Source organism: Melanotaenia boesemani, chromosome 15 (assembly GCF_017639745.1).
Source record: "Melanotaenia boesemani isolate fMelBoe1 chromosome 15, fMelBoe1.pri, whole genome shotgun sequence".
NCBI classification, from domain to species: domain Eukaryota; kingdom Metazoa; phylum Chordata; class Actinopteri; order Atheriniformes; family Melanotaeniidae; genus Melanotaenia; species Melanotaenia boesemani.
In genome coordinates this window covers 5607433-5627520 of record NC_055696.1, presented here as the reverse complement: position 1 = coordinate 5627520, position 20088 = coordinate 5607433, and the positions used below count along the sequence as shown (strand labels likewise).

Sequence of the window (20088 nt, the reverse complement as noted above, 5' to 3'; positions counted from 1 at the left end):
GTTGAAAAGAAAATGGTTTTGGGTCAAACACTATGATGTCCCTTCCTAGTTACCCCATCCTTTTTTGGTAAGAACTGCCAAAAACCTAACTATTATACCTTTATTATTTGTGCTTGAATCAACAGAGCATTTGTACAGGTTTAGCTTGACATAAATCCTCAGATTTTCATTTATTTAGAAATAAAAGTCTTAGACCGGAGGGGATTTTGCCTGAATGTGACTTTTTTGTGCTCTTAAATTGAACATTACACAAAAGGGCCTTGAAAAAATTACCTTCATGTGTGTCTTATTTGTGCAATCTACTGACCCCATCACACTGCTATGGACTGAATTGAATAAGTAGCTGCAGAGCAACATTGTGAATAAATTTTCTGTTTGTTACACACATCATTACACAGGAGATGATGCATCACGGATACTGTTTACAATTAAGAAAAATAAAATCAATTATTGAAAAAAAAAGGTAAAAGAGAACCCTGTCACTTGTGAAAACAAGTGTACACAAAAGATTTAAAATACAGAGAAAAATATATAGTAAGAGACTTGAAGGGAAACAGTTCCATAACCATGTTATCGTTGTAGACAAACGTAACCATGTTTGTGTAAATGTGTGGGCCATGTGTATGATGAATTGGGTGTTTTCCTGCCCTCTAGCCTATGCACAGTAGGGTTTCCAACTGCACCACTGCATGTACAGAACCTGAATAAAAATGAGCAAGATAGAAAAAATAATAAATGGATGAAAGTCATTTCAGTTTAACGGTAATAATGAGAGTGAGAAGGAGGCTTTGCTGCAGGTAAACGTTCATCCCTGTGGGATACTTTTGTGATTGGGAACCAGAATAGAAACGTGTTTCCCCATATTGCAACAACACAGCGCACTTTTCTGTGCATTGCTGCAGGTAGAATGAACTGAAGTGCTTCACTTGAAAAAGGGTAAAAAAAATACATACACACACATGGCCAAAACTCAACATCTCTAATAAAAAAAAATCTATCACTTTGAATAGGAAGTTGTAATGTTAAATGGAAGGAAGTGGTATGGAAGTACAACTGACTTTATATGTGTGTGTGTGTGTGTGTGTGTTCATCCATTTATAAAATAAATGCTAAATGCACTGTTAATTTTTGGGTTTCCTTTACACTCTATAAAAGCATTCATTGCATTATTAAGCTTAATGGAAATACAGAAGAGATTATTTTCCCTTTTTTTTTAAAGTAATCTAAGTTAAGTAATAATTCGAATTAATTCACTGAAATGAATTATTTTCCAATGCCTAGAAGGGTAAGAAGTGCGATCCACTTTGTAAGAGTGAGAGTGTGCTCGTAGCTTTAGGACCCTGAGGATATTGAACCTGCCTTGCTGCAGAGGAAGGTTTGTGATTTGTATGCATCCCATCTGATAGCGCCTCCTGGATCACAGATGGATTATTTAGGCTCTTCTTCCGGCATAGGCTCTTTCTTGTGACCCCCACCCCACTCTATTTTTTTCCCATCCTTTTTTTTTTTTTTTTTTAACAGGTTTACAACCTATTCTTTTTTCCTTCTCTTTCTGCTCTCATTGTTGGGAACTTGGATTCCTCTGAAGCACAGAGAGACAGATATTTGTCTTTTCCAGAAAAAAAAATGGAACAGTAATGCTGGAGAAATAACCTCGAGGGGTAAGTTGTGAAGTTGTGTTCATTCATATTAGAGAGGTATGGTTAGTAATTTTACTGACAGCTCATAGTTTTGGCATGTATCTGGTAGAAGGAATTGAAGCTTTTCCTTGCTGACTGATTTTAATTGAAAACGAGCAGTTACTGTCCACGTGTTGTGGTGTTGGAAGTTTTATTCTAAAATAAACTACTACTTTCTATTTTTAGTTTTATTAATTAGAATTGCTTAAATGTGCTTAATTGTTTCTGGCTGAATTACAGCTTTGCACTTTTGATTTACATTACTAAATTATCAGTTATATTGCTGATATAAAAAGATATTCAACAAATACAAAAACTAAATACTTTAAATATACCGTTTATACCGACTGTGAATATTACAAACCATCATACAAACTATGACAAAATCTTTAAACTATTTCTTTTAAAATCTGTTCTGGAAATTGAATGAACAAGAAACAATCCATTGTTACTTGAATGTACAAGTAGATATGGCTAAAAACTCAGCATCTTTAAAGGAAGTAAGCACAACTGATAATCACTTTATATATATATATGTAGCTATATGTGTGTGTGTGTGTGTGTGTGTGAATTTGAAAATTGTCTTTTTTTTACGATACTGCAAACAGTATGTTTAACTGTCCACAGTCTTTGTACAATCATATTAGGGTCATCCATATGGTGACACCACTGGACACTGCTCTTTGTGGCTGATCATAGCGATCATCTTTTATCCTTCTTGGTAGTTTATCAGCTCCACAGTGCCCAGTCAGCGACTACGCCTTGTCACACTGAACCCTGACAGAGCTCCTGACATTTCCTCTCATTTTTTTAATATCCTTTGTCTTGCTCTGATAGCTCCCTTAATGCATTATAGTGGCAGCAATGAAAACCTGTATTTGTCTCCCCATCCATTTCCCCAACAGACACAACCATATGTCAACAAAAACTGCCAGGTCTTGATAAGAACTCCTCAGATCTCCTCACCTTCTCTACGATAAAACAGTGAGCTTAGTGTAATGTACAAGTATGCGATGTACGACTTCACCTGAGTGACAGTAATGTATGCGGGTGGGTTGTGTGTTTTGTGTACATCAAATAACTGAGCCTGTCTGTCTTGATAGCATGAGTCTTTTCCATCACATACCTCCCACTGTGGTCTTGATTTAGACTCCAAAATTGTCAGTGAATCATGCTTCCTGACTGTGCCCCCTGCATTCACATAGCTCCCCGGTGCTCTTTTACTATGGATCTGGTCATGAATGATCACAGTTGTGCATAGAGATATACCCAGATATATTTGACCTTAAATAAAGAATGAAATAATAAAATAAAACCAGCCTTTTTTTAATATACAGCCCTGTACAATTAAATTCAAAACATAGAATAAGTGGATACATTAATATTATATTCCTGGAAATACAGCAGGCACTTTGAGAAATTCCTCCTTTCCCTGGGAATTTACAGTGTCACTCAGTAGTAAATATGTTTCTGGCATATGCACTGCATAGTATCCCCCTTGCACTTTTGACATACTACAGTTGGCAACATATTGTATTGCACGACTGTCACTATGAGTACATGGGATTAAATTTGGGAAGGTGAAAAGATTGCTAGTGTGTTAAGTGAGGGAGGCTGCTGAAAGCTGATTCTGTTCACGGTCCAGTGCTCTCATATGTGATCTGTCTGGTCTCTGCAGTATCTTATTGACAATGTGTTAGATGGTAAGCTGTGATTACTCCCCAGCAGACAGGAGAGGGGAAGGGACATCAGTAGTCCCATCTCATTTGAACTGCAGACTCTTTCCGTTTGCTCAGAGCCATTAAAAACAGATTTAATAGATATTTTATTGTTGAGTTTTTCATTTGGGTCAACAAGTCTTGGGTGCAGGGGCACGAGTTACATTCTCTCAAATTGAGTGCTGTAGATTAATAAGAAGGCAGAGCAAACAGAAAGTTAAACAGTAAACAGTAAAACAGTAGGTAAAAAATGGTCTCTCCTCTAAACTTAAAACACTTACTGCTTATCTTTACATACAGCAGCACAGACTTGGTTTTCTTTCTTTTCACGTGTAACTGTGTCCATCTTAGTCTTGTATTTTTAGATTGCATGATTTGCTGGTGTGAAAGCATGTTCAGAAACAGTTTTTCTTCTGGAGTTCTTAGAGTATTATACATAGCTTTTTGTGCAATTTTAGACTGAACTATACAAAATGTTCTTCCACTGGCATGTTTTTAAATTATATTTAAAATTATTTCATACTTTATGCCATTCATTTATCTTCCCTCGGAAAAAATAAATGATGGATAAAACTAAACAGTGCAATGTTATCATTACCACACACATTTAATATTCAGTGTTCTACAAAATGCAATATTCTTTGCTCAGTGCGTCAGTAATATGTTTATAAGAACAGATTGCAATCTGAAAGTTATTCATATTCAGTATTATATTACTATGGAATATATTGTTTCCATCTCAACATTTGAAAAATCAGCATATTTACTGGATTTGTGGAACATTTGTATCAATTCCAACAGGATGGTTTTGACTTATTCATGCAAATTTGCAAAGCCTGCAGTGACTTGCAGGATTTCACGAATGATTTTTCCCATTTTGCTTGTTTATTCTCAACTGTTAAAGTAAGTGAAATATACCATATAAGTAGCATGAAATAATAGTGAAATAAATATTTTCAGCCATAAAATATTTTTTAACAAATTTTGATTTTCCTTTTCAAAAACTTCCATTGGCCCTCTGTTTATTTATCTATTCATTCGCTTACTTCATCTGTACCTGAAGCAGCTACCACAAGCAAATGCAAGTCAGCGTTATATTAGTTTTCCTCACTGTAAACGTCACACAAGTAGTGTAAGCTTTAAGTACTTCGGGTCATGTTCTTGGTATAGCTATTATTTTGTAGTTCCTAAAAGTAGATGCATATTCCTTGTATTGGATTACATTGGGGGATAATAGATTCCTTTTAATTCTACTATTCACCCTTTTAGGTGCTGGAATTTTTCAAAGAAAATGTAAAATTTTGATTTAAAGAATGAAAAAAAGGCTGTGGTGTGGAAGTTGTTAGAGATAAAGACAGTAAAAGAAAAAAATGTTGAGTACGAACTTGAGTTAATGATGAGAGTAAATTTATTCATCTCTGTTGCATAATGAACGAGAATCTGCAAATAGCTGAGAAAGTACCTTATCAATAGTTTAAAAAAAGTGTTTTGTGCGTGCTTTCTCTGTAGTCTATTCTGTTTTACTATGAGTGCATCCTCATCAACTCAGTAGACTGTCTTTCAAACTCAAATTTCCTCATAAACTTTGAACTACCATCAAATTTCACAATTTAACTAAGGCGATGAAGACGTCTACAAAACACGCATCTCTCAATATAAAGTGTTGGTCACTTCATGCCACAGTATCCCTCATCATACAAATAAAAGTTACCTAATGATGATTAAGATCAACACGTAAACATGATTACATGCTTTGGAATCGTACACAGAAAATATTGTAATGAGAAGTTAAGTGTTGTTTAATATGTTTAGAATCTCATTTTGGCTATTTAACTAAGTTTTTGGTCATTTTATTCATTGGTAACTGGTTGAAGAAAAAAAAATACTCAGCAAATTTTAACTTGACAGTAAAAATATGAACTGTTAAGGGAGCTCCATTATAAATGATCTTGAATATGACCTAAATGTCTTTGTTAAATTTTAAGTATTAAGTGTAAATGATGTAATACTCCCATAGAAATCTTAAACTAATGCTAGAGGAAGGTTAGGGAATTACTTAAATTAATTGGTACCCATTCAAACTTCCTAAACTAGTAGATATTATGATATTTCATTGGATGCATTAAAATTTCATGTGCTGGCTTTGTAGATAAAAGAACAACACCACTATCATCAGGCTGGATCGTCTGTTTGTCTGCACCAAATTCCATAGAAATCAATGCAATGCAGTAGCTGCAGATTTCCCAGAAATAAAAAACAAAACAAAACAAAACAAAAAACAAACAGGCAAACAAAACAAAGCAAAAACATGTTTATACACATTAATGTCATTTTACAGCGAACTGAAAGGCATAAGGTCAAAATTCATTTGTTTATATCAATATAGTGGATTGCTCACTATAACTGCTATGTATACATTTACAGTCTTTAATTTTTCCTCTTTAGATATTCAAACCGGCGAGTGGATTAAAAATGAATCTTCATTTACTCTATTATTTCTAAAGCTTCTACAAATATGTAACACAGTAACTGCTCCATGCAGCCTGTCTTGGCTTGCAGTATTGTAAATTATATCTGATAATTTGTATGTATCTGAATATTCATTCTAATTATAATTTTAACATCATGGAAACTAAACCAAACGTGTTCAGAACCCCTACTTACCTCTACGTGCAAAACTAATAAAATAACATATTTTCATCACTCTGTATAGAGTATGATCACTTCTCTTCTTTCTCCTCAAGTTTTGGCATTCTTACAGAGTTGGCTGTTGCTGTGAATTTTTATGAACAATTAAAGTGTTGCATGCAGTCAGTGGCCACAGGATGCCAAGACATCCCAGAAATCTGGCTGTCCATCAGACAGCTCGGATGAGCTGCAAAGCTGTTTGTACCACAGATGGCTGATCAGTAGAACTGACTTCCTCTTTTTTTCTTTCCTGGCGCTGTCATTGTGTCTCATCACTATAACCACTTGAGAGCAAGAGTGTATTTCATGTTGTGTTTGTGTGTGTGCAAGATGTGTAGCCTGTTCGGGGGGCTTAGGATGGAAGATGCAGCAGGTAAATGTGAGCACGTTTGTGCACTATGGAGCTTAAATTGTGTGTGAGTGCATAGTGTTTTTGTGGCGCACTTTAAGCTGAAGCATAGTTGTGCACAAAGCACATACAGAGATACATACAGAGAGTTTAAAAACATAGAAGCTCACTGGTGCATGACAGGAAAAGCAACACAGAGTGATATGAATTTCCTTGTTGTGGGGATCATGTTGAAAAAGGCAGACCCAGAGTTTGGTTGAGTGCTGGATGGATTTCAGAGGAAAGTCCATCTGTCTGCCTCGCTCTGTCTTCTCTAGTGGAATTTCACAAAAAAAAATAAAATAAAATAAATAAATCAAGCCTGTAGATATTTGCTTAATGCTGTCTATTATTGTGATTGTTATTATTGGTAAATTTATAATATAAAACTCCTGAAACAGTTAAACATATATTCAAATTTTATTTAAAAAGCACTTTTTATACAAAAAGAAGCACAGAGTAGATGCCACACTGCTGAAATTATTGCCATTAATCATAGTGGCACATCCATGACTTCAGTGTAATATCTGTGGAATGGCACATGAAACACTAAAACCAACATAGCAACTGTTTCCATTGTCTTCCTCTCCAGGTTTGCGAGGGCTCGCCTGAAGGCAAACTGCGTCTTTTGGGACAATGCTGGGAATTCAACTGTTCTTTCTCATCAGCTTGCTCTGTGCCAGTCAACTGAAGCAGGGGCATAGCATTGGCACGTCATCAGGTGAGAATGACTTCAAAGAGTGAGAAAGGAATACAGACTAAATGAGTCTGTGATTCTACTGACTTAGATAAACTTCAGCACCTTGTGGCTACAACTATGCTGTCCTCTTGTGGCTGAAAACATGACACACAACTGTTAAACATGATTATCAAACATAACATACTGAGGGATGTTGCACCCCCAAAATCTTGCTCATTTAGTACACTAAAACCACACACACACACACACACACACACACACACACACACACACACACACACACACACACACACACACACACACACACACACACACACACACACACACACACACACACATTTTCCGTTAAGTAAAATTATGAGCTTAATACATAACTACAATGCATTATACATGCACTTTGAAAACTTCATTATATGCACTCAGTCCTTTTGAGTAACAGTTTTTTACATGTATTTTTTAAAGCATTTATTTATAATAAAATGAATTAACTTTATGTAAGCCCGTCATAGTATTTAATTTATACTGTTTCTACTGTATTTATTCAATTAGTTCCATTTGTTCAAGAACCTTTGGGATACTTATGTTTGTATGTTTGGACAATTTCAAAAGTCTTTGCTCCAACATGATAAATAATTAAATAAATAAGTACACAAATAAATTAATAAAACAAATAAATTAAATAGATAAATCTAGACTTTTATGCCAGGCCACTTCAGCTTTTAAACTCCGATGACAATGTAAGGCGGTGGCGCCCTCTAGTGGTATAATTTAAACCTGCTTTTGAAGCTGTCCCTGATAAAAGCTGTTGTACCGTAAAAAAAAAAAACAAAAAAAAACACGGAATTAACTATTTGGATCATTTTGGTGAATCCTTGTAACTTCTATATTTTTATTTGGTTTTGCAAAATGCCACATGTTCATACTTATACCTTCCTTTCTTTAACTCCATCATTTGGCTAAAAATCAAACTGTTTTGCCACCTTCAAGAAAAGATTTTCTTTTTTTTCTCACGCAATATGTTTTGTTGTTAAAATTAAAGTACTCATTCATGGAAATTATATACTGTATATGAGAAGCAGAATATATTTATTAAGTATATCACAGGCCTTGCAGTCCTATAGTAAAATTTCTATTTCCATTATTTAAATCCAATCTGAAACCACAGGCCAAGCAATTTAAATATGTTGTGTATACAACATTTTCTTTTAAATTAGTATCTTAACCCAGTGTTCTTATCTCCTTACAAACAGATCCAGAGAGACACAGGGAGGTCATCACCCAGACACCTATATCAGAACCTGATCCTGATCAAGACAACAGCCTTGTATATAAAGGTACGGGAAAGTCTACACCATTGTTTAAGATAACAAACCGTGGTGTTGTTATGAAGAATGCCAGCGTTTATCCAGTCAATGAGCTTGAATTAAAATTAAAGTGTTCTTGCTTCAGATAACACACTCACCGATAACTTTATTAGCTACCTTTCAAGTATCAGGTTCAGCTCTTCAGAAATGTCTTATTATGTGGCATAGATTAATTGAAGTGCTATAAACATTCTGCAAAGTTACTCGTTCAATACTATAACTCTATTTTATATGATCACACACTTTCTACAGACTCATGAGCAACAGCTTAATGATACAAACAAATCAATCCATGGCATCACAAAGGTTCTCCATTACATCTAATATCAATGGAAACCATAAAGAGTTCATTTTTATGTTCAAGAACACAATACGATGATAGAAAATCTGAGCTTTGTGACATAGAGCAATAGAGCATTACCCTAAAAGCAGCCAGAAGAAGATGGTGATCATAAAATGATTGACATGCAACAATACTAAGGTAAACGGTGGTGTTTCAATTAAAACTAAGGATGTCAGGATGTCCAGACAAAAGCGGTCATGTTGTTACTACCAGCAGCCTGAATTGTTGATATGAAGTGAGTTAGTTCCATGTTAACTAAATTCTGACCCTATCGGAATGATACAGAGGAGGTTTATCGGACCACACAAAATCCTTCATTCTTTACTTCTGGTGAGCTTAAAGCCTGAGTTCCCTGTTTTTAGAAGAGATGAGTGTTCTGCTTTGTCCATCTGCTTCAAGATTCTTCGGGTTGTGCAGAGATGCTCATCTGCATATCATGTCAGTTAGAAGCAGTCTGGCCATTTTCCTCTGATCTCTGCCCTCAACTCTGCCCTCTGCTGTGTTTGAACAACAGGAGATCATCTTGATCATATCAATATTCTTAAATATATTGTGGATCAAGTAAGTCTAAACTGTTTATTTTTACCTCAAAGAAGAGTCGGAAATAATCCTTGACAAAGGCAGCTGTCACTGTAAGGTGATGCTGGGTGTGCTGATTCTGTATTTGTCCTTTAAAGGATACAGCATTGAACCCAGGGAGAAATCTTTATTCCTTATGCTGACAAAGACTGTAAGACCACATAAAGCCTGTTCAGCTGCTCTGAGCTGCAAGTGCTGTGTCCAAAGCTACACAATTCAATCCTTCCTCCCTTCGTGTTGACATTTTATAGTAAGGGCTGTGACACAGGATGCACCAGGGTGGAACAAATGTGCTACTACTCTGCTGTCCATTTCAGTTTGCTCTGACCTCTAAACAGAGGAAATATCAAATAAATATATCTTCGGTCTTGCCATTTTTTCTCTTCAGACAAAAAAGCCTTTACTTCAAAATTTAAATGTATATAATCCAGCCGGGAAACAGAGAAGAGTGTGTAATTTGAAAACACGTCCAAGTATTAATGACTGATATGACATCCAGGCTGTTATCAATTTGCCAATTTGGAGAGAGCCTGAGAAAAGCAGGAGGGATGGTTATTGCGCCAGTTTATCTGTTTTGTGAAAGGAGAAGTTGTCTTGCATTTTGCTGCAATACTTTGTGTGATCTGGAGAATATGCTGGAGGAGGTGCTGACAAATAAGCCAAGATACAAACAAGAAATGAAAAAAAAAGCCAAGGTTGTCAGATGCAGTAGCGAGAGCGGAGAATCAGTACAGAAAGTGGAAAAACATAACGTAAAAGGAGAAACTAATACCAGTGATGTGTTTCATGCTCAGCTATCCACATGATTCAAACAATCCCCTCCTCCAGCATCCTGGAGTCAGACATGGAGAGATTATTGAACAGTTTTTAAAACCTGTTTGTGTTTGTCATGGGCAGAACTGTCATCAGTGACTAATAGACCAGCCAAGGCCAGGTTTTTTTGCTCTGAGGAGATTCCAAATTATTTATTTTTTCAAAAATATTTTTCCAGGTTTTTTGCTCTTTTTGAAGACATTTCACACCTGGCTCTGAACCAACTGGATAGCTACTCTGGAATGAAATAAATAAATATAAATAGCTCCCAGTGCTTGGCACTATCTCTTGAAATCCTTGCCATTTTATTTTCTGTGTTGCCATGAAGATGTGCAAATCTTTTGTGTCCATTTTTTTCACCATCTGTTCCTGGAAATATTAGTTGGAGATTGTTGAGATTTCTTTTTTTAACAAACAAAAAACCCCACCAGATTCTGCTTTTAGTTGTGTACTGCACCTGCTATTGTGTTGAGGGAACAAATGCCTAAAGAAAGAGCTCCATATGTGGACCATTGTCCTTTTGTTTGTGCTTAAACCCTACTGTGATAGAAGGCAGCTTATTCATCTAAATACCTTAAAATGAGACTAATTATGCAGTCATTTCTGAACCCAGATTTCATTGTCCTCTGCAGCACAATTGTACTCTCGCTGTCACTCTTTCTCAGCCAAACTGTATGAAAGAAACATATCATGAGGATATGATGTACTTGGAGGAAATTAAAGAAAATCTGGATAGAGTCCCCATTGAGAAATAGGAGGGAAAATATGAATAATGAGCAGAAAAACATAAAAAGGGGGGTGGACAGTGAGAAATACGGCACAACTGTTGTTATATTATGTTAGCATTATGCAGCTGGAAACATGATGAGCTGGGTATAGAAAATAGACAAGAAAATGCAAAAATGCAGAGGAAAGTGGAAAGTTATTTTGAATGGTTAAAAAAAATCAAGTGCAAAGGCAGATAGGGGTTTTTGGGGAGATTGTAATGTCCCATATTTCACTAGTAATTTACCAACTGTGATGCCTTGGCTTGCAGAGCTGACTACATTCAGCACAGCCAGCAGTAGTCAACAAAATGATGTGAGGCTATAGGTTCAGTGAGGGCAGAGAAAGTAAACTTTACTTGGTCTAAAAGGGACTAAAGAGTCCAGAAACATCAGTTCATCTACTGTGGCATGCATGCAAGCTTGGATTACTCTAAGTCTTAAGCTGTTTGTTTTCTGCTGCTACTAACTCAAACTTGATATGTAAAATAAGTTTCAAATGTATTATTAAATACATTTTTGTGGTAATTCAGCATGTAAATTTAACACAAAAACTTAATTGTAAATTATTTCTCCTTTCTAATACCAATTGGTGATGTATTAGTCACCTATTCAACAAGGTATAACTAATGAGGCAGACAACAAAGACAATGCTCAGACAACAAAGAAATAGCTAATGAGGATTGTGCTTGTATGGAATGAATAACAGAGCTAAACATGTTTGTACCCTACAAAAATGTGCCAAAATCCCAGGCAATATTCTCCTGTTGAAATTCACATTTGAAAGTCAAGTGCTGCCAGGTGTGTGTCAGTCACAGATGTATGACTAACACCTAACTGGCTGACAGACAAATCAGAATGAGACTCTTATGCTGTGATGGAGACTCTGATGGTCCCATCCCATGTCTCCAGAATCTGGGACATAATTCCATTTTCTGGGTTTACAATGCTCTCTCCTAGAGAGCCAGGATCATCGCAGAGTACCTCCTGAATCTGGGAGTAGAGAGAATGGGATGACCTGTTGTGAGTCCAGACCTTAACCAAATGAACACAACTGCAAAATGTGACCAAGCTGGTGACCAGCATGAGGACCCATGGGGTTTTACTCAAATAGGATCCTTACAAGTTATACCTCTTTGTAAAGGTGTCTAATCAGGCTTTCCAACTATATACCACCAAATGGTATTTTTAAAGGGGATAAATATTCAACAAAACCAAATTAGACTCATTATTTGTGCTATAAGTGGACTAAAGTTGGTACATCTGTAAATGAAGCTGCCCGTTTATTTCTGGGGCTTTGGAGATTTAATTAATTGGGCAACTGAAACGCTTTCACAGTAGACTGTAATGACGCCTCATAGCCAGCAGGGGGAGCGCTGACCCGCTCAGACAACAAAGACACTTTTGAGCATCATCAGTTAGCAAGTAGGCTCCTAAGTTCACGGAATGACTTTATTCATCTAAAACAGCTAAAATTCAGAGAAGACGATTATTACCTCAGAGGGATGTTAATATAAGACTCACTCCACACAGTTAGAAGGTCTGTGAAGAAAACACAGTCCTACTGAAGCTTCGTGCAGGTCATTAAGAGCACTTTCTGTGTGATACCTGTTCGTCATTTGTAGCTCTAATAAAGACGCAGTTCACGTCTCTCTCTCGATAGCAGGCGAAGACCAGAATAAATAATTCATCAAGGTCACGATCACTTTCAATAGCGCACTTTAAAATATTAAATAAGTTTTAGCTGGAAAGTATGAATTTCAAAAAGGGATTTTTTAGGTAACCTTTAGAGGTAACCTCTAATTCATATTCTACGACATGCTGCTGGTCATTAAACTAAATAGCCTAGAATAAAGCCTGCATACTTGATATCGAGGCACTTTATCATTTATTGAATTTATAGGAATGTGTCATAGTTTGCGTTATTTCATAGTTTTTCTTACGTTTGCTGAGTTTATGTAGCTTTGTTTTTAATAAAAGATTAACTTAAGCCTTGTGGAGCTTTTCGCTGTCTGTGCGGTTAAATGGTGCCTGAGCCGCAGGAATCTCACAGCAAACCCTCTGACTGGGAAGGAAAAACCAAACCAGCTTTGAGCGCAGAGACGCACGGCGCCTCATCCAACCAGCGCCAGCCCCACGGAACCGGGGTAACGCCGCACATTTAAACCATTAAAGTGGCTGCAGCTGAACGCTTCCCTTTCTTTCTATCGTCGCTCCCTCCCAGAAGTGGAAATACATCTCATCACAGATGAATTCAGAGAAGCTATCAGCGTTTGGATGTGAGGTGTTCGGCAAGGGGAGCGAAGAAGAGCCATGTGCTGTTGAGTGGAGTAACCCGCAACGATGTCTCCGACTGATCTGAACTTTGATTCAAAGAGATATTCAGTCCCGGAGGAGAAGTTCTGAAGAGTAGCTTATTATCTGTATAATTTGCAGAGTTCAAGAGCTCTCCTCCACCCCGGTAATCGACTCTCCTGTTGAAGTTGCAGACTAATTTAGATGAAATAGACAAACCGCAAGAAAAAGAAGAATAAGAAGAAAAGAAAAGAAAAACTGACTGGATTAAGACCGTTCCCAGCTGCTCTCAGAGATGCCTGCCTGTTTTACAGGAATTTACTTTCTACTGGCTCTGCTACAAATTTGTTCAGGTATGAGCTGCTTTTTGCATATCTTCACTCATGTTTTGGGAGTTTTTTCCCCCCCAAATGTTAGTTGCGGGGCTTCACTTGCAGAATGATGATGGAACAAAGAGAGAAGTGAGATGGGATGGTGAATTTTCTTAGTCTGGATAGCATTCGGGTATTGCGGTCACCTTTCCTTAGTGTAGCCAGCAGTACCAGTGTGTGGCCCCTGACCCATGCTGCTTGCTGCCTAGTTGCTGAGAGTGAGCCATCTATCTGCAGTTGATCCCCTGCTGTTACAGTCCTACTGTACTTTCAAAAGCAGCTCTTACAAAACTTTCAAACATCCATTAAGGGGCGTGTAAAGGAAAATATGTGCAATTATTTTGATGATGGGATTTTAAATTTGCAGTCACTGCATATTGGGGAAGCAGAAATCATTAAACATGATGTTACTGGAAGAAATGTTGGACAGAGAAAAGGCTTTGGATTACACTTGACAGCAGGATTTTGTGTTATGTTGTATTTACATCTAAACACACACCTACTCATTCAAAATTAATGTGTATACTTTAACACATCTGAATTGTACTTATTCGTTGTTATACATGGTGCTTTTTTTTTTTTTTTTTTTGAAAGCACTTCTTCTTCTAACTACTCATGTATTTGAAATTTCAAAGAGTCCCCTACATTTCCTGCTGGTACTATTACTGTTGACTTTCCATGACAATGACAGCTGTCAGTAACATTAACAATGGACATAGACTAAACAATATGTCTTAGGCACCTTAGCCTCCACAGGAGTCTGACACTGATGGCTTTATATAGTGTGCGTCTTTTTTTTTTACCTTGACAGCAGAAAGGAATATTTTTCTTTGTGACAACTGAATAAAATTTTTTCACATACTTCAAATGATTGTGAACAGAACCTTGGGCTAGGGTGTGACACCATCTGATATTGACATATCATAAAAAGCTTGATTTATGTGACACTTTCCAAGCCAGAGACAAGACACCAAATACTGTTTCTCTCTTCCTTGATCAACATAAATCTAAGAACGTTAACATGTGGTCACAATGCAGCATTTTACCAGCTTCCCCCTCAATTTCAGTGGCAGTTCCAAACAGATAACATACAAATTCTTGTTTTTTTTTTCATCAAAAGTAAAAAAAAAAAAAAAAAAAAAATGTACCTAACACACATTTCCAGTATGCTGTTTAAGTTTCAAACAGACACATTTAGTAACCACTCCAGGAAGTGTAGTTTTTATAAGCAAAGTCATTCACAATGATTTGCACATAAAATTGCTCCACAGGCTCCACAGGCTCCTCACCTTCTAATACGACCTTCTTTTCCTCAAACCACTCCAGTAAACAAGCTGAAAGTTCAAAGTTGAAAGTTTCTACATTTTGTTCCACAAACATTAACATAAAACATTAACACAAAACTAACTCCTTGCTAATATTTTACATATTCATGCATTAATATTTAATGCTCTTTTTGACCACTAAAAATACTTTTGGCCAAATGATTGATGCAGTTGGCCAGACTCTTGGCAAATGCTCACTGACTGAGTTGGAATAGGTTGTGAAGTGTGGAGTACATCTAAAAAGCCTTGCTTGGACTAGTGGGTGTATGCATTTTCCACAGAATGGTAAATTTAAAAATATATGGTCCAAAGCAGCCAGGTTTATGTATTAGTCCTTTGAAGTGATCTTGAACACATTTTAATCAGTTCAGTTACTTTTTTCCTCGTTTTTTTGTCCATCTTGTAAATGTGTACAAACACACCCTTTGTATTCTAACTCCACTTTAAAAATCAAGCTCTTAAATCTGTGATGGTTCATGACTTCAGAAACCTGAAACTCTCCCCAGTTGAGAGTTTAATCTGAATAATAAATCTGTCATTGGTAATTGGATGATATGTTGTAATTTTAAAGATGGCCATTAAAAGCATATGCTTGTGTCAAGCACCCCCCCCCCCCAAACCCCCATCCTGTAGATTTTAATTATGCATCCCCAGGGTGATATCTTGAGTCTAGCTTTGCCAGTCTACATGTGATATTTAATGGCCTGCAAAAATCGCCTAGAAACTAACTACAAAGACTATGACAATGGCCCATTTAGTCATTCTTTTTACAGATGGTTGTTTCACTTTCAGCTTTTTGTGCTGGCTTGTACTATTATTTAAATTAAATATAAAAATATTAACTATAATGTCAATTTAAAAGCTCCACTTTGGCCAAGAGCTGAAAATCGTCAATGTCTACTAAATCTTTGTGCAGCACACACAGTTTCGTGCATTTTAATTGGAACGTTGTCAAACTGCATCATTCATCTCAAAATAACTGCATTAAATAAATGCAGGATCATCATACTCATTGTCCAAGCTAAGCTAGAAGGCTAACTAATCTAATTACAACAGAATTAATTAAACAAAGTCCTCTGAGACTTATTTTACCTTCTCATTCATGTGTTATCAGCAGAGAGAGCGAGGTAGAAGAGGGGCTCAGAGACCACAAGAACACAGCCTAATTCCATCACTGGTGTGAGCAGCAACCCTACTGGGAAAACTTTAACTGAGACATCTGGCTTGTCTGCTGGAGTCAGATGTACACAGGTCAGGGTTCACATGTACTTACTCATGCTGTTTTGGGAACTAACACTCATGGCCGCAAAAGGTTGACTGTTGGGACTCTAAACGCTGTGCAGCACTTGCAACCAATTGCTGGACCTTAAGTAACGGCAGTTTGATTGGGAGAAGCTGGCTTCTTGTGTCAAAGTCTACGTTAACAAGGCTCCCTGTGGTCTGTGTGATGGTGACAGTGATGAGCTGGTTCCCACTACTAATGAGGACTTGGCTGACAGGACATCTTTGAACACCAGTTCTTTTTATTATTGGATGAAATTGTCAAAATTCCTTCTGCTATCCCATGGGAATAGAGCAATTATAAGTCTCTGGGCATCTGCTTGTTTGGAAAGCATCTCCACAGTTCATGCTTATTGTTAATATGTGAGGTCCTCTACATTCATGCTGCTCTATATTTACCAAGCTGTGAGTACATTCAGGGAAATACCACCTTTCTCTGGGATCCCATAGACTGGATTTTATTTTATTTAATTTTTTTTCTGCAGAATAGTAAATTTTCATTGACAAAAGTTTTACCAAATAAACACCTTGAAGCTTAAGTGATACTTTTGTTGTCATTCAAAACATCCATGAAGTCAGGCTTTGTAAAAATTAGGTCACGCTAAATGAATGTTGTATGAAACAATCATTTGCACACAAGAAATTTGCCCAGTCGGAACAGTTGAAGTAGAATAAATAAGACTGTATCTCGTCCTCGTTTGGTTCTGCATGAATGTGCATGAGTGCATATGTAATGGTGTTAGTGTAAGCTTGTTTTTAATGAGTGTTTTCAGATTGTCTGCTGAAAGCTGTGATTCATGATTGCTTCTCTTGTTTACTCGCCACTTTCCTCTGGAGCTGTGAGTGTGGTTGCTAACCTAGGGAGAATTAAGTTACTGGGAGCTTTGACAAGTGCCTGTGGGCCTGGAGTTCACAGGTCATCACATCTTCACAAAGACACGCACACATATGCGCAGGCACGCACTCACATAAGCCTCGTGTACACACACAAGTCTTCATTTTGTGGGGGATCGATCACAACCTGCCATCCCCACAGAGGAAGCAGACTCCTTGCCTGAAGGATACTCCCTACATCTCTACTTCTTCCTTCAACCTTCTTTCCTCATTTCTGAAAAGAAGCGTCACAGCTTGATTCATTGTTCAAATCTCAGTTATTTAGTCAGACAAAACTTGGACTGCTGTGCTCAATTTCCTTACAAAAAGTGCTGTCAAGACAGTCCTAACTTGGGAAGTAATAGCTTTACTCATGCAGAGAGAAAAACGTCTAAGCTGAGAAATGCTCTTGAGTTTGTGGTTTTCTCTGGGTTGTTTGTACTCCTTTGTCTTGGTTTCCTGTTCTGAGGTCAGTGTCCAGCTAAGTCTCTTTACTAAAGCACTTGAGATAATTTCTTCTGTAAATAAATCTGGTCTCCATAGGCCTTGGGTTTTTATAAGTACTAGTGACAGTCTGCAGTTGAAATATGTGGTTGATTTGCAAATGCATGTTGTATAATCCAAGACAGGCTAAGGCAAGCTCATCTTTTGAAGAGAAACCACAAAAGTGAAGTGAAAATCTTTTGCAATTCTTGAACTTATCCATCTGTGCTAGCAATAGCTAAAGAGCTGCCATGGTTGCTATACCTCTAAAGACAATGCTGTACTCCTCAAGGATTTGGGCTTGAGAGTAATTGATGAAATTAATCTTTAGAAAGGATAGCTGTAAAAGTCATAGTCTTGACCTCAGGTTCCCTCTTGAGCTTACCTCTGTAAGTCATCTCCTCTCCGACCGGGCGGCTAATAATCAATTGAATCAATATGCTTTTTGATTCTTTTTGCACTGATGCTCAGGTGCATGTGGAAAATGCTCTTTCACCTCAACTCTGACTGCTCAACCTCAGATCGGCTAAAATAAGAACAAAGAATGCCTGCAAGTTGTGAGAGAGCACATTAGTAGTGCACATTATCCTTTTGCCACTTCCTCAATTCTTCTCATCTTTCTCCTTCATTTGTCTCCTGTCATTTCTGACAGGGTTCAAAGCGCTCACTGCAGCATAAAGAACCATTTCCCATCAGAGCATATCCCACAGAAGAGCCCAAAAGATGCATAAATTGCTTTAATTAGCACTTCTATTATTAGATAGCATTTGAAATGCTAAGAGTGCTTGTGCAGCAATATAGCTAAACACAAAATCCAGTGTACTTGGGATGTTTATACACACTCTTTCCATCACTTCACTTGAAACGCTCATCATACTGTAAAAGTATCATCTAAATAAATAAAACTCCTGATTGACAAACAGAGCTGAAAATTTGACTGATTTAGCATGCTGCTAATGGAAAGAAGACTTTCTAAAAAGTGTGTTGTATTAAGATCTGGAGATGAGATGTTGAGTGTTTTTTCTATTGTTTAAAGATCTAGTCATTGTTGTTTTAAAATCTACCATTGCATCCCTTGAATGAGTAGCTCAGATGAGCTTGTCAGAATAACTATTTCCCAAACACAAGTGTAATTACAGATGACAGTAGTGTCATTACTACAGTAAATGAAACCAAGGTGCTTTTTACTGATGCTAGCTTATTGTCATTTTATGGTTTTATATCATTTACTTGAAACTCATATACTGAAATAAATTCTTACAGCCCAGATCAGAGCAACCAAACTCACCTTTTTTCATTTCTTGTCACATCTCTGCATGTCTTCAGTCAGTGAAAAGAGCAGGTAGATCACAAGGCCAGTATAAGTACCTTGCCCCTAGGATGGATTGACCTTGTTATAGTGAGTGGTCCATATAACATTACCCTCATTAGACAGGATTCAAAAGTTGAATGCAGTCCCTTCAAGGATCCTGAGCGTTTTGACAGTAAGCCTCATTAGCTAGTTGAAGACCATGTGGAGGATATGTGCGTTCTGCAGAGCAAACCATACTTATAATCTTGAATACACACAATGTGCATGGCTTAAAGGAGATGTTGCCTTGTTTTCACATCACTGTTACAATTTTAATGGTTTTAATTACATTTTTTTTCTTGCTACTTTATGCTTGTTTATGATGATGAACTGTTAGAAACTACCATGAATCTATCTTCATGTATTAATCATGAATCATGCTTTTTAAAAAAAAAAAAAAAAAAGTTTTCCTTATTTGAATGATGCATTTATTGAAATTAATCTTTATTTATAAAAAAGTAAACGTGCTACCTTTACAAGTTTTTGCCATTGTTTGTTTCTATCAAGCGAAAGTGTCTCAAAGGCAACGGGGCCGGTGGGGGCACAGATCGGGAAGAGGGTCGCACACAGAAATAAGAAACTTTTCATTACAGTGGTCTAGATTTAACACAAAAAAGTAATTATCTAATGCAAAGAAGTATAGAAAAGTGTGTAAAATTAAACAGCCAATGATATTTTCTCATCAACAGTTAATCCTAAGAGCTTGAGTCAAAGGCAGTTGGACTTATTACTGTCTCTTGAAAAAGTTTTGCCTCTCATTCAAAATCTCATCAAATTTTACCTTTCTGAACAACATATGATGTGTCTTGGTCACACATCAGATGTTGGTTAAACAAATAAGTATCGTACAGGTACCAAAAAGCCTAATGACCCAAAGGATGGTTCGGTGTGGCATCCTTTAGTCCTGCTCTTGTTCATAAACACACAGGTTCTGATAATGGGAAAAAGAAATGAGATGAAATGAAAAGTTAAGACAAATATTTAAAGGTAGCAACTGTGAACAGAATCATTAATATTTATTGATGAAATTCTCAGTTTCCTTTTAGATGGCCTACCTGATAAGAAGCTTTGCA

At 36.9% G+C, this 20088-nt stretch overlaps 1 protein-coding gene across 3 annotated transcripts in view; it reads left to right on the top strand.

Annotated features, from left to right (window-relative positions):
* Positions 1 to 1443: 1443 nt before the first annotated feature.
* Positions 1444 to 20088, top strand: part of LOC121654726 (roundabout homolog 1-like) — an 89450-nt gene continuing 70805 nt past the window's right edge. For 2 of the 3 annotated variants that reach the window (XM_042008975.1, XM_042008974.1), the window contains exons 1-3: positions 1444 to 1661; positions 7066 to 7194; positions 8424 to 8507. In XM_042008975.1, the coding sequence (XP_041864909.1) occupies positions 7110 to 7194; positions 8424 to 8507 (169 nt within the window). In that variant the 5' untranslated portion in view covers positions 1444 to 1661; positions 7066 to 7109. Of the gene's footprint in view, positions 1662 to 7065; positions 7195 to 8423; positions 8508 to 13181; positions 13685 to 20088 lie in introns of those variants that run through there. The other variant, XM_042008976.1, reaches the window with a different exon arrangement.